This window comes from Balaenoptera musculus, chromosome 6, assembly GCF_009873245.2.
Source record: "Balaenoptera musculus isolate JJ_BM4_2016_0621 chromosome 6, mBalMus1.pri.v3, whole genome shotgun sequence".
Taxonomy (NCBI): domain Eukaryota; kingdom Metazoa; phylum Chordata; class Mammalia; order Artiodactyla; family Balaenopteridae; genus Balaenoptera; species Balaenoptera musculus.
In genome coordinates this window covers 108,140,679-108,153,459 of record NC_045790.1, presented here as the reverse complement: position 1 = coordinate 108,153,459, position 12,781 = coordinate 108,140,679, and the positions used below count along the sequence as shown (strand labels likewise).

The 12,781-nt window shown below is 49.9% G+C and overlaps 2 protein-coding genes and 1 non-coding gene across 10 annotated transcripts in view; 2 read left to right on the top strand and 1 right to left on the bottom strand.

The window, feature by feature from the left end:
- Window positions 1-7,381, bottom strand: part of LRSAM1 (leucine rich repeat and sterile alpha motif containing 1) — a 46,167-nt gene extending 38,786 nt beyond the window's left edge. Inside the window, exons 1-8 of one of the 6 annotated variants that reach the window (XM_036854410.1) lie at window positions 7,296-7,335; window positions 6,761-6,992; window positions 6,386-6,421; window positions 5,017-5,120; window positions 4,661-4,717; window positions 4,109-4,153; window positions 2,326-2,403; window positions 1,111-1,179 (exon numbers count right to left, since the gene is read on the bottom strand). In XM_036854410.1, the coding sequence (XP_036710305.1) occupies window positions 1,111-1,179; window positions 2,326-2,403; window positions 4,109-4,153; window positions 4,661-4,717; window positions 5,017-5,088 (321 nt within the window). In that variant the 5' untranslated portion in view covers window positions 5,089-5,120; window positions 6,386-6,421; window positions 6,761-6,992; window positions 7,296-7,335. Of the gene's footprint in view, window positions 1-1,110; window positions 1,180-2,325; window positions 2,404-4,108; window positions 4,154-4,660; window positions 4,718-5,016; window positions 5,121-6,385; window positions 6,422-6,760; window positions 6,993-7,295 lie in introns of all 6 variants that reach the window. The other 5 variants (XM_036854407.1, XM_036854406.1, XM_036854408.1 and 2 more) reach the window with 5 other exon arrangements.
- Window positions 7,382-7,414: 33 nt separating this feature from the next.
- RPL12 (ribosomal protein L12) lies at window positions 7,415-12,726 on the top strand. Of its 3 annotated transcripts, XM_036854448.1 has the most exons (8): window positions 7,415-7,573; window positions 8,132-8,205; window positions 9,236-9,334; window positions 9,642-9,723; window positions 10,334-10,420; window positions 10,762-10,874; window positions 11,849-11,928; window positions 12,580-12,726. In XM_036854448.1, the coding sequence occupies exons 1-7, from the start codon at window positions 7,537-7,539 to the stop codon at window positions 11,906-11,908; spliced, it is 552 nt and encodes a 183-aa protein (XP_036710343.1). In that variant the 5' UTR covers window positions 7,415-7,536; the 3' UTR covers window positions 11,909-11,928; window positions 12,580-12,726. The 3 variants fall into 3 exon arrangements, with proteins under 3 accessions (XP_036710343.1, XP_036710344.1, XP_036710345.1); XM_036854449.1 differs by lacking the exon at window positions 11,849-11,928; XM_036854450.1 differs by lacking the exons at window positions 11,849-11,928; window positions 12,580-12,726 and adding an exon at window positions 11,049-11,095.
- LOC118897584 lies at window positions 10,117-10,246 on the top strand. The gene has a single exon (XR_005020476.1). It is a non-coding gene; the product is annotated as a small nucleolar RNA SNORA65 (small nucleolar RNA).
- Window positions 12,727-12,781: the final 55 nt, after the last annotated feature.

Genomic DNA, 12,781 nt, shown 5'->3' with positions numbered 1-12,781 from the left:
TTCTACAAAAATATATACGTAAACAATTCCCAAAAGATCCTACACCCAGGTATTCATTGTGTCTCTCTCTCAGTGGGGGCAGTTACTACTATTCAGCCACATGTTCTCCATGTGACCCTGGGCAAGTTACAGTCATCCCTCTGGACCCGTTCTCTCTTCTGTAAATGTGGTAACAGCACCCACCTCGCAGGGTAGTTCATTCAAGTCATCCTGAGTCTCCTCCACGTGGGAGGCAGTGCGCTAGGTGAGGACGCTGCCCGCACAGAGATGACAGTTCAGGAGGGGAGCCAGCTGAGCATAACTAGTAATTACAGGCTGCGATCAGTGCTCTCAGGGAAATACGCGGGTTGAGACAGAGGCGAACAAGATGGATCCACCTAGATGGGGAGGTCGTGGAGGATTCGCAGGGACATTTGGGCCGAGACGGAGGAAGAGCCACTCGGGCAGAAGGAAGAGCCGTGTGGAGAGGCCCTGCCAGGGGTGGGGCGCAGAGGGCCGGAGGGTTTTAGGAGTTGAGTGCAGACAGTGGAGGGGAGAGAGAAGGAAAGGAGGCTGGGAAGACAGGAGGGCCCAGCGTACAGCATCTGAGGGGGCACAGTGAAGAGAAGGGATTTTAATCTGAGTGTGAAGGGCAGCGCGTCTTCCTCTGTGAACCGGGGATGATGCTGACACCTGCCTCACAGAGTGGCTGTGAGGAATCAATCAATCGACAGCGCAAGCGAAACGCTTAGCTTGGTGCTGGCATGCAGTGAACGCTCAGTAAATGCAGGGGCTGCCACTGACGAGGAGCAGAAGTGACACGGTGAGTCAGAGTGCTGAACTCATCGTTTGGAAAAGGGAGACTCTCTGGGTGCTCTTTTTCTTTAAAGTTGTGGAAGCTCATGATGAAATCCCAAAAGCACATGCCAAAAATATGGTGGAGAGATGCCCACAGCCCAGACTGCTATGTTGACGCCATCACTGGGCATCTCAAGAGCAAAGGGGGAGGAGCCGGTGGCACCAAGTGCAGCCCTGGCTAGATAGAGCGTGACCAGAACATTCCAGGTCTGTGTGGCTGCCATTTCTAACTTAGGTGGTCAGAGGTGGGTTTTCTGTTTCCTGAAGCCATACCTGGAGGGCTGTCAGCTGCCCTATATCATCAGGAAGGGCTGTCAGCTGATTATCATGAAGATCCAGAACCTGCGGAAGGGGAACAATTTTAACACCTAGAAGTCACCAGCTGAGAAAGGCCCTCTGATTTCAGGCTCCAGAGAGACAAGGGTGAGGTGGGGCAGGGGTGCCCGATGCCTCTGGTGTTGAAAGCAGGAACACCAACCCTTCCTCCCCAACGAAATGATCATTGCATCTCATTTCCTTTTTAAAAGTATCATACCATTTCATTCTCTTATTTACCAAACATTTATTTCTACTGTTGAGTGAAAAAAGTAAGCTATGAAACAGTATGCATAGATATTCACGTTAAAAACGCCTCATGGTATAAATACATATTTGCATAGTAAAATACTACCAAATATGCAATAAAATATTGATAGTAGTTCCCTAGAGTGTGAAATTGTATGTTTTTCCTTATGCTTAACTGTATTTCCTAATGTTTTTAATAATGAAAATGAGCAGAAAATAGGATATATATATATATGTGTGTGTGTGCACATACGTACTATAAAATGCATATGAAATATATACATAAACATAAACACTTTTTAAGGTTATCTTTTTTCTGATTATAAAAATAATGCACGTTGGACCAGAAAAATGAAGAGAAGTAAAAACGACCCCTAATCCCTGCACACCATCATGAGCCATAAAAACCACTTTGATGCCTGCGCTGCCAGTCTTTTCTCCCAGTGTGTACACCCACTGCCACAGCTTATGCCCCTGTGGAACCACCCTGGGGTCTCACCTCACATATACTGTGACTATATCCCAGTCCTCGTCCTGGGGGAGCTGACAGTCAGGAGGGAGGTGCCCCAGCTCACCAAGCTTTCACGCACTGGCCACACAACACCTGGCGTCCCTCCCATTACTTCCTGTTTGGGCCCATTGGTCTCCCTGCTCTCTGCCAGCTCACTTGCTATGAGCTTTTGGTTTGCCTTTCCACCTAGCTCCCTAAGGGCAGGGCCTGTGGCTGGTTCTCTTTGCAACTGCACCCCACACAAAGCACAGACAAGGTGCCCGATAAAACATGCTGACTAAACCCGAGTCACCACGGCACTAGGCACGTCTGGCATAGACTCTGACAGAGGACGCGCGAAGGGAGCAGGGATGCTGGCTGCCAGCTGGAACACCACGCCGAGTCCCCGACGCCTGGGAGAAGGGCCCCAGTACCTTGATGGTGGCGAGACTCAGGAGGCTGCAGGATTTAGGAAGCAGGGAAGTGAGGTGATTCGTGTGGACAATCAACACCTGTGTGGAAAAGAGTTTTGACACGTTAGGCTGAAGAGCAGCAGGGAGGGAAGGCCGGAGGCGGGGCAGCCAGCTCAGCACAGGCTGCTAGCGGCCCTGCCCTGCCCAGGTCTCTGCTCTTGCAGATGTCACAACGGATGTCTCCAAATGTGGAACCAGATGACCTTAAAATCTGGAATTTCCAGGGTGAAAGGGACCTTAGAGGTCTAATTCTACTTTCCATCCCGAGAAGTGATCCCTGTGCAGCTGACCTGATCTTAACCTCCCTCAGCCTCAGTATCTTCTTGTGGAAAATAGAGAATAATAAATTCCTGTCTGAGGGCTGCCATGGATGGTTAACAAGCTAACAGACAAAAACCACTCAGCCCAGGGCTGGCACGTGGTCCAGCGCTCAATCCAAGTCATCTATTGCTGTTTTTGTTAGGTGGCAACCCCTGCATGGATACTGCCAGTGTCAAGGAGCTCACTACTCTGTTGCTATGGAACACATTTTCCCTACCTTCATCTAGATACTTCATTTAGAATACTCTTACCTATCTGCATTCAAGTCTGCAATGCCTTTCTGAAAAAATCATTCATTTCACTCTTAATCTCCCCTGGGTGACCAGAATGAAATGAGTGTAGTTATTATTATTATTATTTAAATAAATAAATAAATAAATTTATTTTTGGGGTTTCCCTGGTGGCGCAGTGGTTGAGAATCTGCCTGCCAATGCAGGGGACACGGGTTCGCGCCCTGGTCTGGGAAGATCCCACATGCCGCGGAGCAACTGGGCCCGTGAGCCACAACTACTGAGCCTGCGCGTCTGGAGCCTGTGGTCTGCAACAAGAGAGGCCGCGATAGTGAGAGGCCCGTGCACCGCGATGAAGAGTGGCCCCCGCTTGCCGCAACTAGAGAAAGCCCTAGCACAGAAACGAAGACCCAACACAGCAATCAATCAATCAATCAATAAATCTTTAAAAAAAATTTATTTTTGGCTGCATTGGGTCTTCGTTGCTGCACGCGGGCTTTCTCTAGTTGTGGCGAGCGGGGGCTACTCTTCGTTGCGGTGCGTAGGCTTCTCATTGCGGTGGCTTCTCTTGCTGCAGAGCATGGGCTCTAGGTGCGCGGGCTTCAGTAGTTGTGGCTCGCGGGCTCAGTAGTTGTGGCTCATGGGCTCTAGAGCGCAGGCACAGTAGTTGTGGTGCACGGGCTTAGCTGCTCCGTGGCATGTGGGATCTTCCCGGACCAGGGCTCGAACCCATGTCCCCTGCATTGGCAGGTGGATTCTTAACCACTGCGCCACCAGGGAAGTCCCGTAGTTTTTGTTATTAATAACAATGTGGTTACTCAGTGTCTACTATGTGGCAGGCATTATACTTGGGGCATTTATCTCTCTTTCTACCTGCCTACCTATCTCACTTGTAATTCTAATAAAAGCTCTGCGAGGGTAGAACTACGGATGTCTTCATTTCAGATGTCTTCTCAGATGAAGAAACTGAGATGTCAGGCCAATTCAGGATGGGCGAAGCCAGGACTGCAAAGCCAGAGCTGCCTGATGCCAAAGCCTGCTCTCCTGTGAACACACCTGTTGCAGACTGAAAGGGTGCGATTCAGAGAGAAGGGGGATGTCTGTGCCAGGAAGACAACTCCTAGAATTCCCACCTGATTGCAAACAAGCAAACAAGCAATAAATAATTCTCTGAAAATGAAGATCCGTCTCACCTTTTTCTGCAGAACTTTGCATGTTGCAAAAGCCCCAAATGGAATCTAAGATAAGATAAAGAAGAATAAGTGCCTCCCCTTCTGCCAGTTTTTAACTTGTGTTCTGAGTGGCACATGCGTTGGGGAGAGACAGGGCAGGAGGTGAATAAGTCTAAGCCTGGGGAAAGCTGGGAGGAACGCTGCTCGGGTGGTCAGCCCTCCCTTCCAATCAGCTATCGGGTGACTGCCTGCCCACCCACCACCCCACCCCCATCAGGAACACTATGAGAGGCAAAAGAAAGATCTCTGATGCTTGGCAGAGAATCCCAGGCTCTCCCAGTGCCCTAGGAATCCGTGAGTACATTTTCTAGAGTCTGTGACTCTTGAAGACTATGTTGAAGCCAAAAGATCATCTCAATTCTCTCGGACAAGAACAAAATATAAGGAAACACCTCTTGACAGGAGCTTCTGGACTTTTAAAAGCCTCAGTCCACATCTATCTTTCCTAGGGACACGTGATCTAAGAAAGAAGGGCAGACAAAAATTCACAGGCAAACCACCACCCCAGTTTACCTCTGAGAGCTCACATTTAGAGATGTCAAGAATGTCATCTGCCCCAGCTTCTTTTGCCTAGGGATAAAAAGAGTTAAAAAAAGAGGATCCATCCTTCCAGAGTGGACAAATCAGGCAAAGAGACATAGGATTAAGGGGCTTCAAGAGATCACAGACACCATCTGGTTCAACTAGTCCATTTTGAAGGTGGACCAATGATCTCTGCTTTAATGGGGCTTGAGGTCCAGCAGGGAAGGGCGTGAATGAGTAATGAGAAGTGTGATCGGCTTATGGAGGGCAAGTGCAGTGTGGAGCCCTGTTGCATGGGGCAGAGGTGGTGATGGGGATGGACTCAGAGGAAATCCATTTTCCCTCACCAGACACATCTGGTACTCCAGCCGTTTCCGAGCCTCCTCACTGGGTTTCCGCTTCCGGAAGAAGAGTGGCATCCTTCCTTTTTCCTAGAGCAATCTTCACAACACTAGGGCATAGGAGAGAAGTTAGGGCCTGGGGACTCTGTCACAGGTCCCCAGCACCCAGGACAGGTAGCACAGTAACACAGAGCATGTAGCTGATCTGCTGGACTATATGTTCCTTGTGGGTAGGGGCTGTGTCCATCTTGACCATCAATCTGTGCCCTGAGCCTGGCACAGCAGGTGCTCAACACTCTTTGCTCTTTGTTGACTAAAAATAAGCAGCAGTATGTGGAAAGAGCACAACAGCAAGCCAGATGACCTGGGTTTGAGCCCACATTTGCCCCTGACCCACTGTGAGACCCTGGCATACCCTTTCCCCATTCTGGGCCCCCATCTCTCCTCCACGTTAGACAAGGGGGTTGACTTGGAGAAGTTTCCTCAGGTCCTTCCCAAGGATGCTCCTTGAGGACTCTAACAGACTTGGCTGATGAATCCCTTGTAGGCCCTGAAAGACTATCAGAGTGGCATCAGCAAACCAAACACTGCATGGCTTTAGCCAACCCTGACCTTGACCCTGGGGAACTCAACTACATCATAACCAAAGAGATTTCTGAGCTAAATAAAAATTCAACAGCAATCCTCAGGCATCTTGCCGCTCTCACAGTTATTATTCCATTTGATTCTCACCACAGCCCTCTTTATAGTAACAAAACTGATGCTCATCAAGTTCAGCGATCTGGTTATACAGCCTGGATTGCAGCAAAATCAGTCTGGAACTCTGCTCTTTCAAGTCCCGATCCTGTGGAGTTTGCCCAACTCCTTGGTGCTTCAGTAACTCAGCACACATTAAGTATACCGTCCTGAACTCAGAAGCCAGGTGCTCACTGCCTGCCCGGTACCAGAAAATATCAGATTTGATATGGCACAGCGATGGGCCAGGAAGCAACCATACAGGGAAGCTTATGGTTAACAGCATGGGCTTTGGGATGAAATAGAATTTTTTTCTTTTTTGTTTTTTCTTTGTTTAACTGGTTTTGAATCCCAGATCTGTCACCCACCAACCATGTCCCCTTGGTTCATCTCTCTGAGCCTCAGTCTCCTCATCTGTAAAGTGTGAGTAATAATGTTACCAACACTTGGTTCTATTTGGATCCAGTGATTTCCATATTTGCAAAGCCCATAGCACAGTACCTGGCACATGATGAGTGCCCAATAAATGTTAACCACGTAGCACCACACATCTAACAAACATTTATTCAGGGCCTACTACAGCTGAAGGATCTAGGGAGAAAGGGGCCAGGGAGAAGATGCAGTTGAAGAAGACACACACCCATTCCTCAGCGGGAGGCGTAGAGATCACAGGTCCCTGCCAATAGAGGCGAAGGCTGTCTGGGGAGCTGGCCAAGCCTGCAGAGCTGGCTCAGGCTCCTCTTGTCACCCCACCTGTCTGCAGGGATGGGGAATGATCTAAAAACAGCCCTCCACCATCTCTCCCTGATGACCAGCTCTTAACCTCCTGCTCCCCAATGACTAACTTTCCCTCACCTCCTCCCCAACGGCCACCTCTCCTCCATTCCTCCTAGAAGATCAGCTCTTCCCGACCTGCTCCCGGATGTCCACGCCTCATCCATCCCCTCCCCCGACGTCCAGCCCAGATAGGAAGAGCCACACCCTCCTCCCCTGGCTGGGGTGGGCAGTGCCCAACCTTGCTTTGCGGATACACAGGTCTCCGACGTTCGTTCCCTCTGGTGGACCTCAAGGCAGGCCGATCACTCGCAGGTCTTGGTCATGGATGCCGGGTGACAGACCACCCGGCACAGGCCCGGCGGAGCCACAGCCTGCTCTCCTCCAAACGCAGGAACTGGGGACCGAAACTCAGAATCTCAGAAAGTCATGCAGACCAGGATGACGAAGTCTGAGACCGAAGACCGCAGAATCTTAGAATTAAGAGTTGGACCGGATTTAGACTCTAATAAAATTGTTTTAATAGCTAAAATGCCCACATCACGAGGGAGTTAGAAGGGGGTAGGGGATCGCCGTGGCCGTGGGGTCTTGGAATGCTGGTGCGGACCCTCAGGAGAGGGGCGGGGTTCTGGGATAGAGTGACAGGGACTATGGGGTGACCCTCAGGGAGAATGGGCAGCAACGGAGCCTGAGATCTCGGGAACAGCGCTCTGTTGTCTGCCTCCCCCGGGAGAACTGCCCCGAACCCCCCTTCAGAACCCCTAGCTACAGCTCACCGCGGTGCCTACCTCTCCAGCCTTCAGCCTTCGGTGCCTGCCCACAAGCAATATGGCGCCAAGGGCGTCGCTGCAAGATGGGGCGGAGACGGCAGTTCTCGCGAGAGCCGCACTTTCAGGCCTTTATCCAGCGCAAGTGCCCTATTTTCCGGTCTTTCGGCTTTCGGCTCGGAGGAGGTTCAGGTGCAACTTTCTTCGGTCGTCCCGAATCCGGGTTCATCCGACACCAGCCGCCTCCACCATGCCGCCTAAGTTCGACCCCAACGAGATCAAAGTCGGTGCGTGCTTTAGATGTGGCCGGGGCTTCGGGATGGAGCATCCCTCCCCGCGTTCCGTCCGGCTTGCGGCCTCCGCCGCAATTGCCTTTCCCACGGCGGGTTTTAGAACCGCTGCCCGCTAGAGGCTGGCCCTCTGGTGCTGCTTTCAGGGCGCTGTGTGTCCTGGCCGAGCCTGTTTCTGGGCCTCAGCTTCCCCACGTGTAGATGGGGGGCAGGACCGGACGACCTGTGGCGGCTTTGCAGCCCCCACCCTTAGGGTAAGGTTTGTCTCCGGGCGCGTCCAGCTAGGTTGCGTTGGCCGGCGGCCGGGGCTTCTTCCGCGCCGGCGCGATGTGGGCCTCGGCAGCCGGTAGCCAAGCGGAAGGCCGCTGTCCCACGTGGCGCTTGGAGCGGTCCACGCCTTGGGGGCAGGGGAGTCCTGCCTCGCTCCCCCCGAGGTTCTTGGGGCTGTTTTGAGAAGAGGCAGAAGGTGGTGTGTCCAGGCCCGCAAAGATGCGTTGGGAGGGCAGTGACTTGGGGGCTCCCCTTGCGGAGGCACTGATCCTTTCTTTCTCCCAGTGTACCTGAGGTGCACCGGTGGGGAAGTCGGTGCCACGTCTGCCCTGGCCCCCAAGATCGGCCCCCTGGGTCTGGTAAGTCATCCTTGTGGAGGGGCGCTTTTTGTTTGCGGAGAGCAGAGTTCGACTCTGGCTTGTGCAAACACGACTGTGTCTGAGGTGCCCCAGACAGTGAGCGATTGCCATCCCCGGCTAGGCCTGAACTGGCACTAGCCGTCACAGAAAGGTTGTATGTAAAGATGGAACCTGGTACCTTGAACCTGTAACTTTCCAGTGCCTCTTAGCTGCTGCTCTTAGTGTCCCTGAGGGACGGGATGGAGAAGGTTTTTGAAGTCAAGAGTGGCTTAGTGACACCGCATAGCCTAGTTGGCCTGTTTCCTAGGGAGATGGGCATATGGCTGCTGGGAAGATAGAATGGGGTGTGACATGAAGATCTCGGTGAATGTTACAGTAGCTTGTATTAACAACTCTGCTCTGAACCTACTGGTTAACATGATTATCTTTACCTAGGATCAGACTTACTTACCTGCTTTTTCCTCCATTTTATACTCTTTACTGAACTTCCTTTTTCTTGAATATAATCAGGCCTTTATTCCTTGAGCAGTGGTCTCCTGTGTGAAAAGCTCTCCCACCACGGTTTTGCTTAAGCAGTGTCCTCATTCCTCTTCCTTGGCCCTTACCTCAGCTGGCACTCACTGGACATCTCTCCTGTTTAGGGAATTGTAAAGGGGCAAATGCCCAGACCTCATCCCCGCAGATTGACTAGGGTTGGTCAGACACAAGGACCTGGTGTCTTTAAAGAGGCCCCCGGTGATTCAAATGTAAAAGAGTTGAAAATTACCACATAGGTCCTTAGGAGAGGGTAGGTAGATAAGGGCCCTGGTCCCATTGTGGCCTTGAACCTGCAGTTTACAGCCCTGGACCAACTAAACCTGCAGCCTCTGTTTTCCAGTTTAGTATGGTGATAGCCATGCCTTGATTGGGCAGGCAAAGTTAAACGTGTTTCAAACAGCTTGCTTGTGCTGCCAAGTGAGAAGGACTGGGCAGATTTTCAGACTGCTTCGATGTAGGGCATGGTGTGATTATATACCTTTTATTTCTGCAGTCTCCAAAAAAAGTTGGTGATGACATCGCCAAGGCAACTGGTGATTGGAAGGGTCTGAGGATTACAGTGAAACTGACCATTCAGAACCGACAGGCCCAGGTACTTGGTTTGAGGGAGGGCAGAGGTAGGGATTCCTGGGAGGAAGGTTTTTTGCTGACATAGTCACCTGCCACTAGTGGTGAGGTAAGAGCAATTTTATCTGTGGGGAAGGCTTTTGAGACATTGGGTAAATCACTTATGTTTGCTGGGGTAGGACGTGTTTCAGGTTGTGAAAATTAACCTGAATGTACAGTAAATGCGGCATCTGGCCCATGGATTCTGAGAGCCAAGGTGCATGGTAGTATTGGTTGTTCTCATCGGAGGGTGGGGTAGGGTATGTTACTCCCATTGAGAATCTCTTCCGCAGATTGAGGTGGTACCTTCTGCCTCTGCCCTGATCATCAAAGCCCTCAAGGAACCACCAAGAGACAGAAAGAAGCAGAAAAACAGTGAGTGGCTTTTTCCCTCATAGTATGTGAGTGGTATTGTGTGCCCAGTGTTTGATACACAGCTGCACGTGCTCCCTTTAATGAAACCTAGGGATGGCACAGGTATTTGTTAAGCTGTTACAGAGCTAGGCACTGCCAAGAAGTGCCTTGTGGCTCTCCCCAATCCCTGGTGTGGAACAGATCCCACTCAACGCTTGCAGGAGGGACATGTTCAGGCAGGGTGAAGAAACTGAGAAAGATAACCAGTAATCAAGAAAGAGCAGCTTCCTAGCTGGATGACAGACCCTATGGACAGCTTTAATCAACCTCAGTCACTTGAGCGTGTTTTTTTCTCCTCTTCAAAACAGTCCCTTGCACATAAGGTTAGCAAAGACTTGATTTTGTCCCTAGCCACCCGCCACTGCACCTGACCAGTTTTCTGTTGGCTGGTGCAATCCAGTGGTGAGCTGATACTAAACCCCAGCTTAGGAAACAGGGTTGTTCTTCATGTGGATGACTCTGTGCCGAAAGCATGGGAACAGGTTAGAAATGGATGAGGGAGGACTGACTGCTCTGCTCTGCTCTGGCCTCAGGTGGTAACAAAGCTTTTGCTGTTTTTTATTTTCTGCAGTTAAGCACAGTGGAAACATCACTTTTGATGAGATTGTCAACATTGCCCGACAGATGCGGCATCGATCTTTAGCTAGAGAACTCTCTGGTAAGAACAGAACAGTATGAGGCCACCTTAATTGTCATGCAAGATGTATGCACTTAGTGGCATTTTCCCACTTAGAGGGGACTTTATTCTGTAAGACCTGAAATTGGGGTGTGGTGTCTTTCTGGGTTTGAAAGAATCTGGGTATCATAGGACCTGTGGACATTTTTGCATTCAGAGCTTTTAAATATATGGAGCTCTGAATTTTGGATTAGGGGAGCAGTGATAATTATCCCTGTATTCCATAAAACAGTTATTCCTCTCCTTGCCTGTATTTCCCCACTGGTATCTGAGGATTGTGAGGGACTGACAGGCCCTCTGATTCCACCTTTTCTTAATTATAGGAACCATTAAAGAGATCCTGGGGACCGCCCAGTCTGTGGGCTGCAATGTTGATGGCCGCCACCCTCACGACATCATAGATGACATCAACAGTGGCGCGGTGGAATGCCCAGCTGTAAGTGACTTATGCATTGATTTTCTTAAAATTAGGGTGAAAACTGGAGGGGAAGCGAATGTATTCCTGGGGAAAAGGTGGAAAATTCTAGAAGTGCTCAATAGTGGGGTTGGGAGATAAGGTTTTTTTGTCCTATTACTGAGAGGGTTTTTTTTTTTTTTTTCTTTTCCACAGAGTTAAGAACTGCAAAGAAAAATAATAAAAGAGTTATTTGACAACCAGTGGACTTTTTGATGTGGCCTCTTCCTTGGGGGAGCCTAGGCTTTGTGGTCAAATGGCGGTCATTGAGGCCAGGGTGACAGAATCTGGGGATGAAGCAGCAATCTGTGGACAACAGATTTCTGTCCTGTATGGGACTAGCTCAGAAAATACCTAGAAAGGAAGTCTGCTTTTTGGAGACACATTCATGGAGCTCCTCAAGAAAAAGTTCTTGGTCAGAAAGAAAACTTGGGGAGCTAAACATAATAAACACACAGGGAAGGAGCTCTTCATCCCAAACCAATTTAATCATTTGGTGGGTTCTGGGCCCAGGGCCCATGATTCAAGGCTTTGCTCTCCATTCCAGTGTACAGCTGTGGTTCAGAACCACTGATGGGACAACCAAAGAACCTGACCTTTATGAGTCCTCTTCTGTAGTTAGCAGCTCCTAGCCCTACACTGGTTTGCTTTAAACCAGTAACAAAACTATTTTCTAATGAATGCTTTCACCTTTCCTAAGCCTCTCCCATGTCTTTTCCTTATTTCTGTTCCTTTTGAGTTTCTAGAGCTCCTCACTCACTTTCACCTTATTTGATATGCAATGAATGAACCTCAAGCACCTGGACACTGAGACAAAGCTACCCCTGAGCAGCCTGAAGTACCACCTGGAAGGGGCTTCTGGGCACTAGCCTAAAGGGAGTTGGGAGTGACAGCGCCAAGAACTTCGTTTCCCTGCCATTAGTCACTTGGCTGTCCCATTTGGTTTTTAATCACAGGTGCAAGCAGGGGTGGAAAACTGCTTTAGTGGAAAGGACTGCCCGAGATCGCTGGAGTGAGGAACATTCCAGGACACGTGGCAAGTCAGCAAGGAATCAAAGCTAGAGGCCTTGGGTGATGGCTGAGGGTACAACCAGCTTACCTTACAGTAGACCAGTAATGGGGCGTCTCAAATCAGGCTTACCTAACCAAAAACCAAGTAAGCTCACAGCAGTTTATAAGTGCTGAGATGAGATCTACACCAGTGGGGTGCAAGGGAGAAAGGAAGCAGGCCAACAGGCTAAGGAGCTTGACTTAAAAGATACTCAGCTGTCAGGAAGAGGGGAAAGTAAAAATGACTCGCCTGCCTCTGAGCCAGGGAAAGCATGGCTGCCGTCACGTTGCCCCAGTTTTGTTAGCCTTCCCTCCCTTAGGAACTCCGTTTAAAGGTATGTGCCTTGCTGAGGGATTTCATTAGCTTCTTCCTGCACCCTCAACCTCACTGTCCTTCCTCAGTCTTTTTTCTTGACAGCAGTAACTAGAATAGAGCACTTGAGCAGCTCAGAAAGTGCAGGTTGTGTGCAGCTGTGTCTAGATTCAGCATCCCTCCCCCAGCCCCATTCTAGTAACAGTTGGCTCTAGAATCCCCCTTCCTCACTTGAATTCACTCCCCCAAATCTTAAACCTCCGTGGCCCCACTGTGGGGAATACTTGTTCCCGGCTAATGTTCTTGATTCTCTTGTTGCAACAGCCCTCATTCAAGCAGAGACTACTACGACCAGACCACTGCCAAAATACCTGACCTTTTAAGTAGGAACCAAGTCTTTCACTCATTCTTCATAAATCAACGTTTCTGGAGTGTTTTTTCCACTGAATTAAAGGTAAATCTTTAAAACAGTGTAATTGGAGTTGGGTTGTCTTAAGATGTTGAGAAAGAAGAGAGCACCTGAGAC

Bases quoted from the DNA above. Each gene is read 5' to 3' on its own strand.
- RPL12 (XM_036854448.1), top strand. From the start codon at position 7,537: ATGCCGCCTAAGTTCGACCCCAACGAGATCAAAGTCG. The intron at 9,724-10,333 runs GTGAGTGGCTTT...TATTTTCTGCAG, and splicing joins CAGAAAGAAGCAGAAAAACA to TTAAGCACAGTGGAAACATC. The intron at 10,421-10,761 runs GTAAGAACAGAA...TCTTAATTATAG, and splicing joins TTTAGCTAGAGAACTCTCTG to GAACCATTAAAGAGATCCTG.